We start from the raw sequence: 23837 nt of genomic DNA on the forward strand, positions 1-23837 counted from the left end.
TTGAGCCCTAACAAACTTTGGAATTGCAAGCTGAAATTCAGGGTTTGGTGCAGTGCCAAATGAGTGAAAGCTGGTTTCAGTACTCTGCATACTTCTCTAGTTTCCCTCTTTCACTTAGTGTTTAGTCTTGATCATACTTTATTTCCTTTCAAATTATTGATTAATATATAAAGGTTTAAAATTATCCGGTGTTTGTATTTTCACTGGACATGTTGATCAAGCTATCTATTCTGTTGTTCTGGCAGAAGTAGAACATCTCTTGACAATTATTGATAGATGCAGGGAGTGGAGTCAGCCTCTAAAATAAAAGTTATAAACTTGGGATAACCACCAATGTTTTGTTTGGCCCACATAGTGTTTAGAAAATAAAAATTAGGAGATTTCAAATAAAATTTTGGATATTTTGCTTTTCTTGAAAAATTAGATGTTCTTAACCGTATTTTTGGGGCTCCAAAATCACTGCAGATGGTGATTGTAGCCATGAAATTAAAAGACGCTTACTCCTTTGAAAGGAAAGTTATGACCAACCTAGACAGCATATTAAAAAGCAGAGACAGTACTTTGCCAACAAAGGTCCGTCTAGTCAAGGGTGTGGTTTTTCCAGTGGTCATGTATGGATGTGAGAGTTGGACTATAAAGAAAGCTGACCGCCGAAGAATTGATGCTTTTGAACTGTGGTGTGGGAGAATGCTCTTGAGAGTCCCTTGGACTGCAAGGAGATCCAACCAGTCCATCCTAAAGCAGATCAGTCCTGGGTGTTCATTGAAAGGACTGACGTTGAAGCTGAAACTCCAATATTTTGGCCACCTGATGAGAAGAGCTGACTCATTTGAAAAGACCCTGATGCTGGGAAAGATGGAGGGCAGGAGGAGAAGGGGACAACAGAGGATAAGATAGTTGTATGGCATCACCGACTCGATGGACGTGAGTTTGAGTGAACTCCGGGAGTTGGTGATGGACAGGGAGGCCTGGCGCGCTGCAGTTCATGGGGTCGCAAAGAGTCGGACACGACTGAGCAACTGAACCCGAACAGTACGGGGCTTACAATCCTGCTCAGCAGCAGTTGGCTAGAACTGGAAAAGGAGCCAATCCTTTTAGAGTGAACCTGTTTTCTTTAGTTGCAAACAATTGTATGCATATTATACTCTTCGATTCCAGCTTCTCTCATTCATATTACTTGTAGACACTGAATGATCCTTGCACTGGATAGTAGTGCTAATAGATAGTTTCACATTTGTTCAATGATTTAATTCTAATAACAAACCTGCAGTTTATCTCTTGATAAAGATCTAGGTGATACTATCCCCAAGCTACAGATGGAAAAAATGGAGGTTCTCTGCTGCTGCTGCTGTTAAGTCACTTCAGTCGTGTCCAACTCTGTGCGACCCCATAGACGGCAGCCCACCAGGCTCCCCCGTCCCTGGGATTCTCCAGGCAAGAACGCTGGAGTGGGTTGCCATTTCCTTCTCCAGTGCATGAAAGTGAAAAGTGAAAGTGAAGTCGATCAGTTGTGTCTGACTCTTAGCGACCCCATAGACTGCAGCCTACCAGGCTCCTCTGTCCATGGAATTTTCCAGGCAAGAGTACTGGAGTGGGGTGCCATTGCCTTCCCCGGGAGGTTCTCTGAGGATATGTAGTTCTTCAAGATCTCAGTGTCATAGCTAGAATTTGAACAAAGCCTTTTCTGTTCAATGTTATTCTTAACTTTTTAATTAAGCAGTGGAACTGTTCTTCAAATCAAGTCTTATTGAGGTCCATTCTGTGATACCAACAAAGATATCACTGCTTTGATTGAAGGGTAGATGAAGTGGGAGATGGGAACCTGTGAGGATGGGGACCTGCATGCTGAGCTGTTTGGTAGCCTTTAGGCACCTCTCTGGAATCCCTCAGTTCAGTTCAGTTCAGTTCAGTTGCTGAGTCGTGTCTGACTCTTTGCAACCCCATGAATTGCAGCACGCCAGGCCTCCCTGTCCATCATGAACTCCCAGAGTTTACCCAAACTCATGTCCATCGAGTCGGTGATGCCATCCAGCCATCTCATCCTCTGTTGTCCCCTTCTCCTCCTGCCCCCAGTCCCTCCCAGCATCAGGGTCTTTTCCAATGAGTCAGCTCTTTGCGTGAGGTGGCCAAAGTATTGGAGTTTCAGCTTTAGCATCAGTCCTTCCAGTGAACACCCAGGACTGATCTCCTTACACTCTACTAAACCATTTGGACTCTTTATCTGTAACTAAGCTTAATTTGTTAAATTTTGTGAGTTTCTGGCTTCTTTGGGTGTTACAGTTATAGTGTGCCTATTTTTCCTGTGCTTCTTGGTATGTCAGTCTTCCTTAATGTAGTTCATCATATTGCTCAACAGCATTTTTAGTATATTTTGATTTATAGTTTAATTTATTTTGGAGCATCTGATAACTAACTCTTCTTTACTTTTCAGATTCTCTTTGTGGCCAGATGGGTTTGTATGGACAGGCTTGTCCATCTGTAACTTCATTAAGGTGAGTACTGTTTTTTTTGTTTTTTTTATTAGAACATGTAACATTTTAAAAGTTACGCTGGTCAAGTCATATTAGAATCAGTTTCACTGTAAGGTTCACAGTAAAACACTGTAGTTTGTTTTGGGAAGTAGCGCTGTTTTGTGAGACAGGGAGATACTTTGCTTAATAAGACTAGATAATAATCGAAATTCCTTTCTAAAGGATGATATAAACAGGATACCTAAATTATCCTCATTTACAATAAATAAGTAAAATGTAAAAAAGTAGGAACTAAGTTGTATTCAACCCAGTGGTTTTGTATTTTTTTTGAAGTTTCTAAATACTTTCTTCAAATTAAATCTTAAGTGAAATCCTGTGAATAAATTAAATAGGTAAATGCTGGGCTTAGACTTCCATGTTCTACCCCCATAGTTGCCCTTGAGGGATTACTGTAGTTCTCAGAGCACAGTCTGAAAACATGACGTAGATCTAACCTGTTTATTAAAATTTTTCAGACTGGAATGTGAAGTGTTGATGGCAGCACCCACCAGCTGCGTGTGGTGTTGCAGCTAGCTACCATGTGTGGTTGCTGCCATTTCTTTGTTCAGCATATTGATCACCTAATATAGTGTCAGGAGCTGTCTGAATGCTGAGGCTGCAGTAGTGAACATAACGGATTAAAAATCCTGTAATCATTGGGTTTATAGTTTGGTGAAGGCATAATTAAACAAAATAAGAAGTGTTAGACACTGATAGTGATAAGAGCTAAATGAAAAATAAGAGAATGGGATTAGGAAATTCAGAGATAAAGTGTTATTTTAGATAGGGTAGCCAGGGAAAGCTTTACCAAAAAAATGACATTTGAACGAAGACTTGAAAGAGTGATGGAACAAACCTTTCGTTGGATAGTAGAGGATGAACATTCCGGGCATAGGGAACCTAAGAAGTGCTGGGGCAGGAGCCTTGCTTTGTATATTGGAGGAACAGTGAGGTCATTATAGCTGGAACAGAGCAAGTGATAAAGAGAGTTGGAATTAACCAACTTTGGAGGGCAGAAGAGAGAGGAGGGGTACAAAATTATTAAGAGTCATTAATGTGGAGTCATGGAATCTTCAGGCTTGAAAGAAATTCTGGTGGTTTAGAATGCCACAAAAGAAAAATAAAGTTGCCTTTTTTGTTTTCATATGCTTGAATTTTTATCAGACTAAGGCTGATATCCTTTTTCCTCAGTGGGAAAGCTTTACCCTATGCTGTTTTGGCATTTCCCTAAGAATACATCTTCCAGCTTATAATGGAAATAGGTGGAGTGATGCGTTTCTACCTTGTTGGAGTCCATATGCCCCCACACCCCCACAATAGACACCTGTACAGTTTTGAAAAGAACTTAAAAAAAAAAAAAAAAGGGACTGTTATCTTTCATCTCCAAAGCTGCTGTAGAACTAATTTCATTTAAGAGTGATTTCTGCTTAATATGTTGGGAAGAATCATTTTACCCTTTTTTTGAATATTTAAAACTTTAGATATGACCAAATCAGGTTATTTTTGTAGACTTTGATTTTCCACTGATCATAGATTTCCTTAAAGACACTCGTTTGTGGGTTATGTTAACCATGTATTAAAGTCATTTACTGAGATTTTATATCCCTCTGTTTGAATAGTTCTGTCTAGGTGAAGCTTATATATGACATTGGATTAGGAATAATAGATACCTAACTTTTTTTGCTTGATAGAATTATATTATTGAAAGGGATGATGAAAGAGAAAAGATACCATGAATTATTTTATAACTTGCTCACTGTGTTTAATTCTTGTGTGTAATACTCTATAATCAAATTTTTATGGATATAGCTATAAATTTAGCATTTAGTTAATAAACTGAGAAGCTCTGTGACATTTGAGCTGAAATACTTAGGATCCTTCTATCCTAATCTTTCATTTTTTTGTAATCTGTATGGTCCAGTCCATCTGGGAGGCAGAGAATTCACATTCTCAGATATATGGGTAGACCATTGTTTGTCATTGATTTTTCTAACTGAAAGCCAGCTTTGGTTTGATATAAGGAGGAGAAGAAAAGAATGACTGTTTTTTTGGTGATGGGAAGAGAAACTGAATTACTTAAAACCGCAATCAATTTTTGTCTGCTTTTGCATAGTCTTTCCCAAGCCAGAAATGGCCTCTAACTACACTATCCCAATAGAAGTAGAGTAAGAAGTCTTAAAGTAACTCAAACCCAGTGACCAACACTGCTTATTTGCCATAACTCTCTTTGTATATATACCTTTATGTCTTGTGTATACTTTCATATGCTACCTATATATCTAGAAAGTGACTAACTTCAAGATAGGAAAGCATGGGAGTTGTTGGAGAAGAACCACCATATGGCTGGGAATGAGAAAATGGTTAAGCAGGTGGTGGGGAGGGTTGTAGGCATAGATGAGAGTGGGAGTGGATTACTTACGTGAGGTAAAGATAGGGGGTGGAATGAAATCATGTGACAACTAAAAAATTTGTTAGGTAGGAGAAGGTGCTTAGTAAGTGATTTAAAACTCTTCCTCTGCCCTTTAAGGTAAACAAGTTAAATATTGTTTTCTATAGATGATATTTGATCCTTGTTGAATTTGAGCATGTTAGAATTATTTTAAAAATTATGCTCAGTGTATTTTCATGATTAAAAAGTAATCATAAAGCAATTATTATAGAAAATTTGGAAAAACAGAGATAGCCATTGTTGATAATGTCTTATCATGTAATTTTATTCCAGTGGATACTGTGTGTGTTAAAAAAAGGTGCCCCAAATTTTCTCTAAAAGAATGGTTGCAAAAGATTTTGTTATGATAGCTAAATACACTCAATTTTAGTCAGATTGCTCTTAACTAGCATTTTGTTCTTTACTTTATAGTGTAGGTAAATTGCAGTTTCACAGAAGTTACTATAATAATATCATATACTATTACAGTATAACGAGATTGTTTTCTTTTTATCAGGATTCTGTCAGGAGGCAGAAACCACACCAGTTACATGAACAGAGACTTTAATAGAGTCAATGAGTAGATTTGAAGTTGTTAACTAGATAACAGAATGGATAAAAATAAAACTACTTAAATTATCATGGAGATAGATACTTCCAGAAGCAGCCATGAGCCCTAAGAGCTTGGGCACCAAAGGGGAAACCTAGAGACTTAGAGGAAGGGTCCTGTGGAAACAATTCAGATCTCCAAGGTGAAGGTACTACATGCTAACGCTTGTATTGAGTTCAGAATAGAAATCCCATAGGTTTGAAACCCAGAAATTTGGGGAAAGGGTGCTGGCTGGTGCTGGGGTCTTTGAGTAGGGTATGATTAAACTAGTTTCATAAGTGTTAGAAAAACTGCTGTGGGGAAGACTTTCTGTTGTAGGGGTGAAGAAACCTTTGCTGGGATAGTGCTCCTATGAAGCCCAAAGAAGAGATGGGAAAGCACAAGTATTTCTCTTTTTTCTCCAGGTTTGCAGTCCATTTTTAGTGTTTCCTCTTGGCAGACCCTTATAGGAAATCAGCTGGTAAAGCAGAAATGTGGTTTGCAGGCAGAGTTCCACTTCCAGCATCATTAAGGCAGATGGGGAAGAAGCAATGCGGGTTTGAAACTGAGGGGCAGTAACTTAATAAATTGTTTCAGCAAACTACTAAGAAATACAGTGTTAAAAAATGTTTTCTCAGCTCTGTTCTGCAGCCAGTGTTTATGTGATTTTAGAAAGGTATTTGCATGTTGCTAAAAAAGTGCTAATTTTATAAATCATGTGATATATATGAGTTACAGATATTCCTTGCAGTCTGAATCTACTGCATTCGTATCCTAAGTTTGAATAGTAGGAGTCTGGATAGTGAATACTGAGTTATGCTACTGCTGCTGCTAAGTCGTGTCAGTCGTGTCCGACTCAGTGCGACCCCTAGATGACAGCCCACCAGGCTCCCCCGTCCCTGGGATTCTCCAGGCAAGACCACTGGAGTGGGTTGCCATTTCCTTCTCCAGCGAGTGAAAGTGAAGTCGCTCAGTCGTGTCCAACTCTTAGCGACCCCATGGACTGCTGCCAACCAGGCTCCTCCGTCCATGGGATTTTCCAGGCAAGAGTACTGGAGTGCCATTGCCTTCCCCACTGAGTCATATACATTATTTAAGTCCTGAGTTTTGAATAGCAAGAGTGAGAGTTCAGGTAATGATGGATATAGTTTCTGTCAGACAGTAGAATCTTAAAAATTTAGCAGAATCTGTTTGCTTACTGAGTTTATATAAGAGGCTTTGAATCCTGAGGTGAATCTCCTTTTTATTTCCAGGTACAGACTCAGTAATAGCAAAAGCTTACTGAAAAAGCCAAAGTTTTCCTTGAACATTTGTTTTATGTAGACAGGTAAACACATATATGTATGTAACATACTACTTTCACATATTGTAGCATTAGATTTTTTATAATTTGGTTTGATTAAAGCAAAATAAAATTTGATATTTCTTTGGACTTGTTAAAGCATATCTGAATTGCCCAGCATTTATGAGGACTGATTTTTTTGGTTCACATGTGCGTTCAGCCTAGGGCACTAGGTTATCAGTAATACTTTCAAGTATCAGTAGTTTTTGACCTTCTGCCTGAGATTTTTCCTTTCATTATCTTTTCTGTTTTTATGGTTCACACTTAAACCTTTTCCTTTTTGTTACGCTTCTCCCTTAAAGATGCCTTTTATTATTGATCCAGTCTGTCTGTTTATGAGGTTAGGGAATAGACAGGGATTTTTAGCACCAGAAAAAGCTTGTGTGTTAGTGTCCCAAATGAATTTCCTGTCCATCCATTTTCTCATTGCCCTCCATTTGATATTGATAACTGTGCAGTTTAGAATGACCAGAGAAGGGTAGATTTATTTTAAGGCTTCTTGCTGCCTGGTTTCTAGTTGCAGATTTGGTATTGTTAAGGCAGTTCTGCTACATAGTTGTAGAATCGGGTAGGTACAGGTTCAGATCTCTGCCACATATTATTCATAAGATCTTGGGTAAGTTACTTAACTTTTCCTAAGTTTTTTTGTAATAGAGTTGTTAAGGTTTACCTCACTGGCCTGTTTGAATTCATGGGATACATACATAAAGCATCTGGCATAATTTTTCCTCTCTTGTGTTTTCCAGTAGTAGAAAGGGCTTCCCAGATGGCGCAGTGGTAAAGAATCCACCTACCAATGTAGGAGACGTGGATTCGAGCCCTGGGTCAGGAAGATCCCCTGGAGAAGGAAATGGCAACCCACTCCAGTATTCTTGTCTGGAAAATTCCCTGGACAGAGGAGCCTGGCAGGCTATGGTCAACGGAGTCGCAAAGAGTTGGACACGACTGAGCACGCATTCAAACCCTCAATAGTAGAAAGCAAAAGGGATCATTATTTTTAGAACAAAAGAGGACATATTTGTATCCTTTGCTGTCAGCTCAAGAACGTGGGGTAGAAGAGAATTTCTTTCCTCCTATTTCCCCTTTTCCCTCAATTCTTATTTTTAAAATTTCTTAAAATTTTTTTTTTAAGAAGGATGGTTGATTTTCAATGTTTTTGTTTTTAGTATATAGCAAAATGATTCACTAATGCATACATATATAGGTATATTCTTTTTCAGATATTTTTCCCACTATAGTTTATTACAAAATATGTTGAATATAGTTCCCTTTGCTACAGTAGGACCTTGTTGTCTATTTTATATAGAGCAGTGTGTATCTGTTATTCTCAAGCTGCTAATTTATCCTCCCCCATACCTTTCCCCCTCTGGTAACCATAAGGTTTGTTTTCTATGAGTCTGTTTCTGTTTTGTTAAGTAATTTTTACATGTTTTTTTTAATTGTACATATAAATGATATATATTTACCTTTCTGTCTGGCTTAATTCACTTAGTTTGGTACTCTCTAATATGATAATTTACCAGTAGTGTTGAGGTTTGCAACTGACCTTAGGCTAAGGATCTTGCTGACATTGAATATTAGATTTTTATCGTATTTATAATTAATACAGTTTCATGTTTTTATATCAGTTCCACACAGTGGCAGGAATAACTTGTATTATCATAGTCCATTATATTTATCAAACTTTTTGTAATTGAAATCTATTAATTTGTGTGTTTAGTTCTGACATGTTCCAATTAAATGAAGAGTAGTAATTAACCATCTTAATTTTGACCATTACAGAAACTTTTCTAAAATCTGTTTTGAACTTTCTGGCTTATCTTCTAAAGCTTGTGTCTCATGTGGTAGCCAGTAATGTCATGTGGCTCTTTAAATTAATTAATTAAATATCAGTTCCCCAGTCACACTAGCCACATTTTAAGTGCTTGATAGCCACATGGCCACTGACTGTCATATTGGCTAACACACTAACATTTCCATTGTTGTAGAAAGTTCTGTTGGATAGTACTGGTCTAGAGTATCCTAAATGTAATTTAATCTTTGATTTACACTGACTTCTAGGGCTTCCTCTTCTGAGCATCAGGTATTGAAGAGTACCATTGGCTATTCACTGACTTAAGGCTGTATAAAAATTATTATGGGACTAAACATTGACTTTGATAAGGGTGGTGTCATCTGCATATCTGAGGTTATTGATATTTCTCCTGGCGATCTTGATTCCAGCTTGTGCTTCCTCCAGCCCAGTGTTTCTCATGATGTACTCTGCATATAAGTTAAATAAGCAGGGTGACAATATACAGCCTTGATGTACTCCTTTTCCTATTTGGAACCAGTCTGTTGTTCCATGTCTGGTTCTGTTGCTTCCTGACCTGTATAAGGTTTCTCAAGAGGCAGGTCAGGTGGTCTGGTATTCCCATCTCGTTCAGAATTTTCCACAGTTTATTGTGATCCACACAGTCAAAGGCTTTGGCATAGTCAATAAAGCAGAAATAGATGTTTTTCTGGAACTCTGTTGCTTTTTTGATGATCCAGTGGATGTTGGCAATTTGATCTCCGGTTCCTCTGCCTTTTCAAAAACCAGCTTGAACATCTGGAAGTTCATGGTTCACGTATTGCTGAAGCCTGGCTTGGAGAATTTTGAGCATTACTTCACTAGATGAGATGAGTGCAATTGTGCGGTAGTTTGAGCATTCTTTGGCATTGCCTTTCTTTGGGATTGGAATGAAAACTGACCTTTTCCAGTCCTGTGGCCACTGCTGAGTTTCCCAAATTTGCTGACATATTGAGTGCAGCACTTTCACAGCATCATCTTTCAGGATTTGAAATAGCTCAACTGGAATTCCATCACTTCCACTAGCTTTGTTCGTAGTAATGCTTTCTAAGGCCCACTTGACTTCGCATTCCAGGATGTCTGGCTCTAGGTGAGTGATCACACCATCGTAATTATCTGGGTCGTGAAGATCTTTTTTGTACAGTTCTTCTGTGTATTCTTGCCACCTCTTCTTAATATCTTCTGCTTCTGTTAGGTCCATACCATTTCTTTCCTTTATTGAGCCCATCTTTGCATGAAATGTTCCCTTGGTATCTCTAATTTTCTTGATGAAAGTGAAAGAGGAGAGTGAAAAATGTTGGCTTAAAGCTCAACATTCAGAAAACTAAGATATGGCAACCGGTCCCATCACTTCATGGCAAATAGATGGGGAAACAGTAGAAACAGTGTGAAACTTTATTGTTTTGGGCTCCAAAATCACTGCAGATGGTGACTGCAGCCATGAAATTAAAAGATGCTTTACTCCTTGGAAGGAAAGTTATGACCAACCTAGATAGCATATTCAAAAGCAGAGACATTACTTTGCTAACAAAGGTCTGTCTAGTCAAGGCTATGGTTTTTCCAGTGGTCATGTATGGATGTGAGAGTTGGACTGTGAGGAAAGCTGAGCGCCGAAGAATTGATGCTTTTGAACTGTGGTGTTGGAGAAGACTCTTGAGAGTCCCTTGGACTGCAAGGAGATCCAACCAGTCCATTTTAAAGGAGATCAGTCCTGGGGTGTTCATTGAAAGGAATGATGCTAAAGCTGAAACTCCAGTACTTTGGCCACCTCATGCGAAGAGTTGACTCATTGGAAAAGACTCTGATGCTGGGAGTGATTGAGGGCAGGAGGAGAACGGGACGACAGAGGATGAGATGGCTGGATGGCATCACCAACTCAATGGACGTGAGTTTGAGTGAACTCCAGGAGTTGGTGATGGACAAGGAGGCCTGGCGTGCTGCAATTCTTGGCGTCGCAAAGAGTCGGACACGACTGAGCGACTGAACTGAAATACTGATTTTGATAGCTAGCTTTGTGGTATTCTTACTAATATACTCGACCAGGCATTTAAGAATTTTAAAATACATTAATTAAACTTCCCCTCACAACTCTTTGAGGTTGGTGTGATTATTATTTTCATGTCACAGATGAGAAAACTGAGTAAAAAGAAACTCAAAACATACAGTGAATAAGGGACAGAGCTGGGTTTCATTCACAGGTCTTGCTCCAGGGTCAGTGCTCTTAATCACTAAATTCTACCTCTTGGCTAATCAGTATTTATCATAATTTGAGGCTTTCTCTTAAATGAGGAATGCTAAAAAATATTCTACTTAATTGAAGACACTGTTAAAGAGTAAGTGCAAAGGGGAAATACCAATGCAGGAAACAAGGAAAAATGATAGAAAAATAGTGATTTAATTTTGAAACACATTATCTAAAATTGAAAAAACCTTGAAAGGCAGCAGTTTTTTAAAAGGTGGGTAGAGAAATGTAAATTGTCATGAATTCATATACATGGAGGGAAATAATATCAGAGGTAATAGAGACTACAAAGCATCACTGGATATACTGGCACAATAAAGGAGGTGTTAAATATAAAATCTGTGCCTACCAACAGTGCACAGAATGTAAAATAATAGTACAGAACGATAAAAAAATTTTATGATTTGATTCAGTAAAACATATTTTAGTCAAGTTTTGCTTAGTTACAAGTAAAGGAAGCCAGCACTGGATATATATCCAAAAGTAAAGGAATTTATGTGGTGAATACTGCAGTATTTCTTGGAATCCAGAGATAGCTGGATCTCATAATAGAACTTACGTTCTTAGGAACCTAGGCAGTGTATTTTCTTCTCTCTTGCTTTTCCCTGAATGTAACGTATTTCTTCATTTTTTACAAACCAACTTTTCTTTGCTTTTCTGGCACATGGCTATCCCATACTTCACAAGTACATAGCTTGTTCATTCAGGAGACCAGCCCAAACTGTTTTAGTCCTAATACTGAATTTCCTGAAGAAGAAAATTCAGGCAAACAATTTGTGTCAGGTACAAATCCTTTAATCTGTTGTTGTGGCACTGACTTACAGGGCCCTGGAAATGGAGCCAACACTGAGAAAGGGCTTGATGAGTTAGGCAAAACTCAACAAAAAGTTTGTGATACAAAGCAGCATGTGTTCAGTGTTGGGTGATAAGAGTTAGGATTTCAAGAGAGGATATTTTTAGGGTTTAGAATTTTCCTTACTATTACATTGGTAGTGAATGAAAAACTTGATTCCCATCTTCATAGCAGAACAGAATATCCTTAGGATTGTGTATTTGAAATTGGACTCCTGCTTCAGTTTTGTTCGGTTTGACGTATATATGTGTATGTTTATTTTGTGTATGTGTATATATACAGACACACATACATATATATTTTTTGCTCAGGGTTCAGGATCCTAGTCCCCTGAAGGAATTGAACTCATGCCCCCTGCAGTGGAAGCCTGGAGTCTTAACCACTGGACTGCTCTGAAGTCCAGAGTTTGACATGTATATTGAATACTTACTATGTGCTTATTTGTATTCAAGATTCTCATAAAGGCAACAAAAGCAGGGAAAAAAGGTTAGTCTGCTCATAGTAGGGCTTACTTGAGAACCTGAGGGATAGGTGCTATGGACAGGTCTCTGTGGAAGGTTATGTCGCTAAATAGAGATTTTAAGCAGAGGAACCCTTTTCTTTGTAGTATGTTAACATTCTTCCTTCCCACCTTCTGCATAGCTTAAAGTGGGGGAGAGCTTCAAGTGATTAGCTGTGTAAAAAAAGCATAGTCCATGCAGGTTATGGAAAGATGAGACTATTTGAGTAAATGGAGACTGAGATAAGCATAGTGCTTCTTAATATATTACAGGTAGGTCTGTAGAAAATGGAAAACAGGAAGGAAAAAAAAGAAAAACAAGAAGAAAAGCCCCTGTAATATAATGAGAGGAATGCTGGTTTGGAAGCCATATAAAATGGAGATAATCATTCATTATTTCCTTGCAACACAAATCAGTTATGTTTGTTTTTGATACCAAGAAGAAACCTAAAGGATATAAATTCATGAAGATTATTACTGCCTTTCAGATTGATTTTAGACATTTTACTGAGTATGGAGTAGTATCTCATTATGATTTTCCTGATGACTGATGATGTTGAACATTTTTAATGTACCTAATGACTACTTGTATGCCTTTGTTCAAATCTTTTGCATATTTTAGAACTATATAGCTTGTCTTCAAATTGCATTGTAAGAGTTCTTTATATATTGTGGATGCAAATTATTTTGTTAAAAAGTAAAATTTTGATAGCATCCAGTTTACCAATTTTTTCTTTCATAGTGTTTTGTTTTATGTCTTAGCTGAGAAATCCTTGTTGTTGTTCAGTCACTCAGTCGTGTCTGACTGTGACCCCATGGACTGCGGCATGCCAGGCTTCCCTGTCCTTCACCATGTCCCGGAGCTTGCTCAAACTCATGTCTTGAGTCGGTGATGCCATCCAGCCATCTTGTCTTCTGTTGTCCCCTTCTCCTCCTGCCTCCAGTCTTTCCCAGTCTCAGGGTCTTTTCTAATGCGTTAGCTCTTCGCATCAGGTGGCCAAAGTTTTGGAGCTTCAGTTTCAGCATCAGTCTTTCCAGTGAATATTCAGTGTTGATTTCCTTTAGGATTGTCTAGTTTGATCTTCTTGCTGTCCAAGGATAAATCCTTACCCACTCCAAATTGCAAAATTTTTTTGTTTTATTGAGATATAATTGACATGGTACAGTTTGATGTTTGACATATATACATACCCATAAAATCATTACCACAACATGTCCATCATTTTTAAAAGTTACCTGGTGTCCCTGTGATTCTTCCCTCTTATCCCTCTCTCTACAAGATAGCAGTTGATCTGTTTTTCTGTTTGTTTCTATTTTCTAGAATTTTATAGAAATGGAATCATACGGTATGTATTCTTTTCTGGTCTGGCATCTTTTATTCAGCACAGTTATTTTAAGATTCATGTATGTCTCTGCAAGTATCAATAGTTTATTCTGTTCCATTGGATTTATGTATAGCAATTTGCATATTCATTTACCTGATGATGGATTTTTAGATTGTTTCCAGCTTTAACTGTTACAAATAAAAATGCTGTGAACATTTGTTTTTATGTCTTTGTGTGGACATATGATTTATTTTGGATAAGTACCTTGGAATGAAATGACTCTTAGCACTTGGTGGGTGCATGTATAACTTTAGCAACTGTCAAAACTGTTTTAGAAATCGTGGTACCATTTTATATTCCCACCAGCAGTGTATGAGAGTTCCATTTGCTGCATGTCTTTGTTAGTGCTTTGTGTGGCCAGTCTTTTGATTTTAGCCATTCTAGCAGGTGTGCAGTGATACCTCAGTGTAGTTTAATTTGCAGTTCCTTAATAACTAATGACGTTGAGTATCTTTTCATGTGCAATAACACACTTACTTTCTTAGTTGAAGTATCTATTCAAATCTTTTGCCCATTTTTAAAAATTGAATTTTCTTTACAGTGAGTTTTGAGAGTTCTTTATATATCTTGGATACAAGTTCTTCTTAAGATACATGCTTTGCAAATGTTTTCTTCCAGTCTGTGGCTTGTCTTTTCGTTCTAACAGTGTGTTTTGAAGAATATAAGTTTTTGATTTGATAAAGTTTGTCAGTTGTTTTATGAATTGTAATTTTTCATGTCATATCTAAAAAATGTTTGCCTAACCAAAAGTTATAAAGATTTTCTATTATGATTTCTTTTGTAAATTTTATAGTTCTAGTTTTTACATTTAGTTCTGGGATTCGTTTATCAAGTTTTTGTGTATGATGTGAGGTAAGGGGTCATTGTTAACTTTTCTTCCCATACAGGTAGCCAGGCAGTTGTTTCAGCACCAATTTTTGGAAGTCTTTCCTTTCCCTGCCAACTTGTCTTGGGACATTTATCAAAAATCACTTGGCTGTATATGTTGGGTCTATTTTTGGATTCTGTTCTGTTGATTTATGTATCTATCCTTTCACCAGAACCACTTGTCTTGATTACTGTAGTTTTTCAGTAAGTCTTGAAATCTGAGTCTTAAGTACTTCATGCTTTACAAGTTGAGGAAAGAGCTCGATAATCCTGTATTTGCTTAGTGATGGGTTAAACATTGAGATAAAGACAGACGTTCATATATATGAATTACCAATTAAATTTTTCAGAGATGATAAAGAACTATGGCTTCCTTGAGCACGTGGGAGGAAATACCACTGAGGAAAGATGGTGGCCATTTATGGAAGAAGTTTCTGTAAGGAGAAGAAGATAAAGTCTATGTTAAAGACAGTAAAGATAGGCTTTAAAGTGATGATGGCAAGAAACAAGAAGTAGAAACAAAGAATATAAAATCCTTATGAGCCAGTAGTGAAATAAGCAAGATAATTCTCCCCTGGAGTCTAAGCTGCAACAGCTTGAACAGATTTTATTAGTAAATATTTCACCCTACATTGCGTGCAATTTCTATGAAAATTAATCCTCTTCATACCACAGAATGGTAATCAGTATTAATGTATTATATTAATTGATAATGATTCATGGGCACTTAGAAAAGAAGGTCTTATTTATATATTAACTAATGGATAGTATCTTAAACTTTTTGGTATCAAAAATTAGTGTTCAAAGAGCATGCGTTTGTGAATTTTATCTATCAAAATTGATTGTATTGAAAAGTTAAAACTAAAACAAAATTAAAATATTTATTAATTTACATACATATATAGTAAACTAATTATATGTTAACATAGATAACATTGTATGAAAAATCATTGTATTTTCCAAAACAAAAATTTAGAAGATTAGTGTTGCTTTACATTTTTGCAAATTTTTAAAATGTCTGGCTTCATAGAGATAGCTGGATTATATTCTATGCCTCTTCGTTCAGTCTCTTTTGATAGCACCTATCACATAGCATCTGAACAGCTCCACTGTACACTTTTGAGAGGATCACAGTGAAAAAGACAAGTAATATCTTACTCTGAAAACTGTTTTGATCCTTTAGATCCCCTGAAAGGGTTTGGGCTACGCTTGAGGACCAACGAGCCATAAACATCATATGTAGCAGCTTAACCTGTTTCTTTAGCATTTTCTGTGTATCACACTTAACACTTAAAAATTAAATGGGCTCACATTCCATGATTTTAACCTTCTGCTAACATAGATGGCATATTATTGGTATAATGTCATGGAGGCAGTGTGTATGGAGATATCAAGTAAATGTTGTGTATCGTGAGTTGAAGCAGTATGGTTGCAGAGAGGTCAGGATAAACACTTAAATGAATAAATACATGTTACTCAGAGGACGTTTATTATTGCATGAAAGTGAAAGTCACTCAGTCGTGTCCTGACTCTTTGCAACCCCACGGAATTCTCCAGGCCAAAATACTGAAGTGGGTAGATTTCCCCTTCTCCAGGGGATCTTCCCAACCCAGGGATCAAACCAAGGTCTCCTGCATTGCAGGCAGATTCTTTACCAGCTGAGCCACAGGGGAAGCCCGAGAATACTGGAGTGCATAGCCTATCCCCTCTCCATCGGATCTTCCTGACCCAGGAATAGAACCTGGATCTCCTGCATTGCAGGTGGGTTCTTCACCAACTGAGCTATGAGGGAAGCCATTATTATTGCATATACACATATTTTTAGAAAACTGAGTATAAGAACTATTGTGATAGCAGATTCTGTCTTGGTTTTTAAGTAACATGTAGAGATGCCTTTGAGTATTCTTATATCAAAGGGATTCTTGTTCCTTAGCTTTCCAGCTGCTCAAGACACATAGAGATTCTAATATGTAGAGTGAAATATAAATGTAAAATACAGTACTTACATGATGACAGAATGTAGTTCAGTGGTTAATGTCCAGAAATAATTGTTTTTTCCTCCTTAAATTGTAGAGTAAAATATTTTTAAGGTGAAAATTACATATATAGCATAAAGGTATCTTTTGAAAGTATGATCCCTAAACTTTAGCTCAAATGGACTTTAACTTTGAGTATGGCTTGTATGAATTTATGAATCTCAGATTATATATTTGAATAATAGAGTAATTTGGAGAGAATCTAGAGAAGAGCAGTAACTATATTATGGTTCTTAATTCAAATCCTGTTGGAGTTCTGGACATTAAACTTTGAGAAGGAACCCAAATGGTGTTAAAACTGTAAATAATCACAATTCTGACCAGGTCTCATATTCCAAGATAGACTTTAAAGAAATTTTCTTCTGTAGCGAGGGAGATATAGATTAGCCTGTTAAAATATTGTTATTTCAAACACAATGAATTACTACATACTTTTTGTGAACTTTTCTTCCCTTGGAGATAAAGAATATTGTTGGTTTCCAAAACAGGTCTCCAAACCAGGGCTTTTAAAAATGATATAATGACGTTCTTTTTCATCTCTGATTTTATGATAGATATCTCTGAAACCACAATTGTGTTTGCAAATGGCAGTTGCCTCACTAAATCCAAGTTTTTGCATAAGCTTTGTTGTGAATATTCTTGGAATTATAAGGGTAAGACAAAAGTTGTGAAGGTCAAGAGTTTTGACTTGTAAACTTGTACTATTTGTGTATTGGATTTCTTATCCTAAATTATGATTCTTCCACCTGTATTCTCACTTCAAACCAGTGAGGATTTTTGTAGCTTGTCTTTTAAAAAGATCATTATTCATTGGAAGTTTAAAGGCTCAGTCATTCATACCTTAGTGGTGATTAGTTTGATGCTGTCCACTTTCCTCCTAAATAGAGCAGAGATCAACTGCTTTGAAAAGATGAGAGTGTTTACTGGAAGAGAAGAGCAAGTTACTAATTTTGGAGCTTATAATACCAATTTCAGGGATGAATTTTGGAGGCTTATGTCAGTGTGAGATGGGAGAGCCAAGATAAAGATGCTTCTTAGAAGTATGCCTGATATAAACCATGTACATTGAATTTTATTGGGAACAAACTGGTTCTATACCAGGAAAATGGAAAAATTTATTTCTTTTTTTCCCTTGTTATACTTCTGTCTCTCTGCTCCAAAATATCCAGCTGGGACTTTTATACTTTTAGAACTTTGGATTTTTAGAACTCCTTTATAGAATAAATAAGATTTTGTGGGCTGTTTCAGGAATCATCATTATAGAATCTTATTTCTGTGGGAAGAGCATATTTTCAATTTTCATATGCAGTCTACAAACAAAATTTAAAAACACAACCCTTTCTGGGTCATTTCTTTGGAGTAAATAATTGAATGAGGGGCTCATTTCCATTGAGGTTGATAAATGATTATTGTCCCAAAGAAAGGCAATGCCAAAGAATGCTCAAACTACCGCACGATTGCAGTCATCTCACATGCTAGTAAAGTAATGCTCAAAATTCTCCAAGCCAGGCTTCAGCAATACGTGAACTGTGAACTTCCTGATGTTCAAGCTGGTTTTAGAAAAGGCAGAGGAACCAGAGATCAAATTGCCAACATCCACTGGATCATGGAAAAAGCAAGAGAATTCCAGAAAAACATCTATTTCTGCTTTATTGACTATGCCAAAGCCTTTGACTGTGTGGATCACAATAAACTGTGGAAAATTCTGAAAGAGATGGGAATACCAGACCACCTGACCTGCCTCTTGAGAAATCTGTATGCAGGTCAGGAAGCAACAGTTAGAACTGGACATGGAACAACAGACTGGTTCCAAATAGGAAAAGGAGTACGTCAAGGCTGTATATTGTCACCCTGCTTATTTAACTTCTATGCAGAATACATCATGAGAAACGCTGGGCTGGAAGCAGCACAAGCTGGAATCAAGATTGCTGGGAGAAATATCAATAACCTCAGATACGCAGATGACACCACCCTTATGGCAGAAAGTGAAGAAGAACTAAAAAGCCTCTTGATGAAAGTGAAAGTGGAGAGTGAAAAAGTTGGCTTAAAGCTCAACATTCAGAAAACGAAGATCATGGCATCCAGTCCCATCACTTCATGGGAAATAGATGTGGAAACAGTGTCAGACTTTATTTTTCTGGGCTCCAAAATCACTGCAGATGGTGACTGCAGCCATGAAATGAAAAGACGCTTACTCCGTGGAAGGAAAGCTATGACCAACCTAGATAGCATATTCAAAAGCAGAGACATTACTTTGCCAACAAAGGTCCGTCTAGTCAAGGCTATGGTTTTTCCAGTGGTCAGGTATGGATGTGAGAGTTGGACTGTGAAGAAGGCTGAGCGCCGAAGAATTGATGCTTTTGAACTGTGGTGTTGAAGACTCTTGAGAGTCCCTTGGACTGCAAGGAGATCCAACCAGTCCATTCTGAAGGAGATCAGCCCTGGGATTTCTTTGGAAGGAATGATGCTAAAGCTGAAACTCCAGTACTTTGGCCACCTCATGCGAAGAGTTGACTCATTGGAAAAGACTCTGATGCTGGGAGGGATTGGGGGCAGGAGGAGAAGAGGATGACAGAGGATGAGATGGCTGGATGGCATCACTGACTCGATGGACGTGAGTCTGAGTGAACTCTGGGAGTTGGTGATGGACAGGGAGGCCTGGAGTGCTGCAGTCCATGGGGTTGCAACGAGTCGGACACGACTGAGCGGCTGAACTGAACTGAACTGAACTTAGGGCATGTCAGATTAAAACCACTGAGTAAGAGTGACAGTCATTTAAAATTTAGAAAATTCTGAAGAGTAGGAATTTGATGATAATAGGTAATATTTATTGAATGATTATTTACAAAATTCTTCTTCAGTCAGTCAGTTCAGTCGCTCAGTCGTGTCTGACTCTGCGACCCCATGGACTGCAGCACGCCAGGCCTCCCTGTCCATCACCAACTCCCGGAGTTCACTCAGACTCACGTCCATTGAGTCGGTAATGCCATCCAGCCATCTCATCCTCTGTCGTCCCCTTCTTCTCCCGCCTTCAGTCTTTCCCAGCATCAGGGTGTTTTCAAATAAGTCAGGTCTACACATCAGGTCTTCTTAATGGTTTGTATATATATCTCACGTAATCCTCACAACAGTTCTTTGGGGTGGGTACTGTTTTTATCCTCACCTTAAGGTCATATAACTAAAAGTGAAAGAACTTGGATTTCAGTACAGGCAGTTTGCTCCAGAGGCTGTGTTCTTTTTTTTTTTTTTAATTTATTTATTTTTAATTGAAGGATAATTGCTTTACAGTATTTTTTTGGTTCTTGCCATACATCAACATGAATCAGCCATAGGTATAGTATGTTCCCTCCCTCTTGTAGGTCCCTCCCATCCCCTACCTCACTCCACCCCTCTAGGTTGTCACAGAGCCTGGGTTTGAGTTCTTTCAGTCATAAAACAGAGCCTGTGTTCTTAATTACCATATTTTTTCTAAAGTAGGATGTTGGCCATGTTATTTTGCTGAAATTGAACTAGGAAACTTTGGCTTTGCTGGTATATGATAACTAATCTTGAAAAATAACAGCAGCTCCTTTTGCTTGGAATAACTTAAATTGCTTCACTTACACATTAAAAAAAAATTTTTTTTTTAATGTCACATGCTTCCAAAATGTAAGGTCAACCTGTAGTAATTTTTTTTTTACTTTTTAAGGTTCTGCTGCAATATGCCTTGGGTACCCAAATATCTACATGTACTCTTCTTCCTATAAGTAGAACTCACTTCCCCCTTTCCCAAGAGAAACAACCTAGAATTTTATTCATTTATTATATCCAGCTGAAATTCTAAGCTCTCTGGGTGCTTTCACTTTCATTAGATCCCAGAGTGGCTTCTTGGTTTATGGTAGAGGAGAAGGAATAGAATAAAAGCAATAAAAGCCATTAGTTAGAAAATGGGATAATGAGAAGCACAAAATACTCACTAGGCCATATTGATTATAAAATCTTCCTGGGTAGCAGTGGCAGAGCCTCATGCCATGACAGTATAATAAGTTCCTTGATTCTGCTTTTGGGCTCTGCATTGTTCCCTGTGCCTTCTGAAGGGGCTCACCTTGTGGCCACATCTGAGGTGGGTATGGGTGAAGATGCCCTTTCTGGGAAATGCACAACTTTATAGCTCACTTCTTACTGATTAGCTTGGGTATTATTTTGGATACCTAAGAGACTTTTGCAGTCTAGGCATCCCCCTGCCCCCATACAGTTATTTTAAAAAGCTTAATTTTCTAGACTTTTTGCTACTTTGAGCCAAAGGACATGCCTAGGCAGAATTTTTTAATGTGAAGACTCTGCCCTCTGTGCTTGGAACTTACCCCAGGGACTTCTAACCTTCTGGTGCCATGGAATCCCTTCAAAGTCTGGTGAAACCTGTAGACACTTCTCAGAATAAGGTCTCAAAATTCATAAAATAATATACTTAGGATTATAAAAGAAACCAATTAATTATATTAGCAAAATATTAACTTTATAACAGTAATATATGTATCTTTGAATTAACACATTAAATAAAAAATCTAATGGCAAATCTTAATACACTGTCATAAATTTGAAGTAGTGAATTTAAAAAGTTGAGATTCTGTAACATTTATCACAGTATATGAATATATTAGTGATTTTTGTTGATGGCAGAGTCATGGGTACTGTTAATGCTACTGTGATTTGTTGTCTACTTTCCTAATTAAAGAAAGTGCTTAGTTTCAGTTACAAGTTAGTAGAAATAAAGGTTATATTTTCCCCCGTCCAAGTTCTTTTACCTCCTGAGGGAATGATGGCGCTGGTGAGGCCATTGAGGTGTAATAGTCTTGGGTAGAAAGTCAGCACCTCACAACATTGCTTTTGTTTGGCAAGACAACACTCTTCTCTATTGCTAAGGCTGCAGTTTTGCAGCCATCAGTCAGTTACTTCGGTTGGCTCTTTCAGAAGCAGTATGTGTTTTTTTTTTTTTTCAACCATGTAGGACTTCCAATTGTAGGACTTTTATCTTGAACTGCAGGCCATGAGCAGAGAGTACCTCCCTTAGCAAATCTGCGTTTTCTCCATCTCTGCTTGCAACTCTATTTGAAGTTAATTTTTCTTTTAGGACTTTGTTTTAATTAACTAGAAGGAGGCAACACATGCCAGTATTCTCAATTTTTCCTATAGTAATTCTCTACTTGCTATATAGCCTCAGTTGGCATATGATCTGTTTTCCATTTACAGTAGGTGACAATTTGACCAAATCCTTTGTCACTTTAATAAGTGTTACCAACTTTCCATCCTGCAGTTTTAGAGTTCTTAATGTTTACCTCATCCTCTCCTATAAGAGAGTGTCTTTTTTTTTTTTTTTCCTATTTTATGTATGTATCATAATTTATTTCTACTGAATATCTAGGTTATTTTCAATTTTTACTATTATAAATATTTATTTTAAATTTTTTTTTTTTTTTTTTAACTTTACAACATTGTTTTGGTCTTATTTTAGGTCCTATTACTTGTATCGCTTCACTTCCGTGTCCCAGATTCCATGTTTGTTAGTAGTTGCGTTCACCTGCTGGTAGAGTTCTTTTTATAGTACTTAAACACGTAAAACTTCCCTGGTAGCTCAGCAGTAAAGAATCCGCCTACAGTGCAGGAGATATGGGTTCGATTCCTCACTTGGCATTAAAGGAAATGGCAACGCACTCCAGTATTCTTGCCTGGAAAATACTATGCACAGAGAAGCCTGGCAGACTACAGTCCATGGGGTCGCAACAGTCAGGCATGACTTAGCGACTGAGCAACAGCAAACATAAAAAGTCTGGAAGGTAGCAGTTCAGGACTAGGATGGCAGCTTCACAGTTGGTTCACCAAAAAATCAGGGACCCAGATCCCTTCTTTCTGCTCCATGCCTTCAGCATATGACTTCCATTTCCACAGATCACTTTATGGCCAAAGATGACTGTTGGCACACTAGCTGTTGTATCCACATTCAGGATAGGGCAAAAGGTGTAATAGTATCCAGAATAAAATTTGGGTTGTAGTCTTAAGGAAGAAGGCCACAACAGGTATTAGGTGGTAGTTAGTGGTCTCTGCCATCGACCTTGCTTCTGATTGCCTTGAATGCTGAGATGCAGTAACAGGAATTATGTTTTAAAATGTTTAAGTATATATATGTATTTTGACCCCCTGAGATGCATGTGATCAGAATTACTACTGTGGTAATTACAAGGATTTCTTTTAAGTTCCCAGTTGCTCAGTTTTTCACATGATACCAGGTCTTAAGATAAAATGGCAAGGAATGGAGGGGGAACATTGAGGCATATCTAGGTCACAACATCATAATACTCATTACTCTTATTTTCCTTGATGTCTTCCTTGATGTCTTCCTCTTAGGTCCATTTAGGAAAGCCAACAGTACCTCTACCCATTTCCCACCTTTTCAATCCTATTGAAGTCTTGAACTTTTTCTTTGTAAGCTTTGGTTACTCCTCAGGTATTAGAGAAATTACAGAGGGAAGCCAAGCAACAGGCTGAAGTAGCTAAAATGCGAATTTGTGAGCATATCATTGGCAGTATGTCATTAAGTGAGGTCAGAACCCCTTTTTTCCTCCTGTATGGTGGAGTTGTTAGATCTTGATACTCTTTACCTTTTCATTGTATGCAGAGAAAATTCCTCATGCAACTCCTTTTAAGCAATAGATACCATTATAGATTTAAGAACTTCAGACATAATTTCTTCATGCCTTGCTTTATCCTGCAAGTAACATTATCTTCTTACCTTTACTTCCGTCTCCCCATTTTTCTCTCCTCTTGTAGTAGAACTTTCTGTCTCTGTGTAGTGCTACTTGTCAGTCTGTGCTGAGTCACATTTTTTTCCAGTTCATAAAGGACTTCAGTCCTGTGGTTTTCCTTCCTCATACTGTTGAGTCCTCTTTTCTTTTACCTCTTCCTTTTAGCTTGAAAACATGTTTGATCTTGTTTGTTTGGGGAGGAGCATACCCACCTTCATTGGATAGTCACTATTCTGATCATTTAAGCACCCTTTACCCACTATATTCATAGGCATTGCAGGAGCAGAAAAGAATCAGAAAGTTCCTTCTTCTAAGGAGCTCATGGCCTCATGAGAGAGTTAAAGATAATTTAATTCTGTGTAAGTTCTGTAATAGAAGTATTTATAATCTGTAGGGGTAAGATCTAGTTCAATTTAGGAGATGGAGAATGAGAAGAGTAGATTGACAAGACTTTCTGGAGCGGGGGGTGGAAAAGG

At 37.7% G+C, this 23837-nt stretch overlaps 1 protein-coding gene across 6 annotated transcripts in view; it reads left to right on the forward strand.

Moving 5' to 3' along the window:
• The window catches only part of FOXJ3 (forkhead box J3), a 126453-nt gene that overhangs the window by 19655 nt on the left and 82961 nt on the right, over window positions 1–23837 (forward strand). For 4 of the 6 annotated variants that reach the window (XM_070786738.1, XM_070786737.1, XM_070786742.1 and 1 more), the window contains exon 2: window positions 2432–2492. In XM_070786738.1, the coding sequence (XP_070642839.1) occupies window positions 2449–2492 (44 nt within the window). In that variant the 5' untranslated portion in view covers window positions 2432–2448. Of the gene's footprint in view, window positions 1–2431; window positions 2493–13615; window positions 13641–15471; window positions 16308–23837 lie in introns of those variants that run through there. The other 2 variants (XM_070786740.1, XM_070786741.1) reach the window with 2 other exon arrangements.

This window comes from Bos indicus, chromosome 3 (assembly GCF_029378745.1).
Source record: "Bos indicus isolate NIAB-ARS_2022 breed Sahiwal x Tharparkar chromosome 3, NIAB-ARS_B.indTharparkar_mat_pri_1.0, whole genome shotgun sequence".
Taxonomy (NCBI): Eukaryota; Metazoa; Chordata; class Mammalia; order Artiodactyla; family Bovidae; genus Bos; species Bos indicus.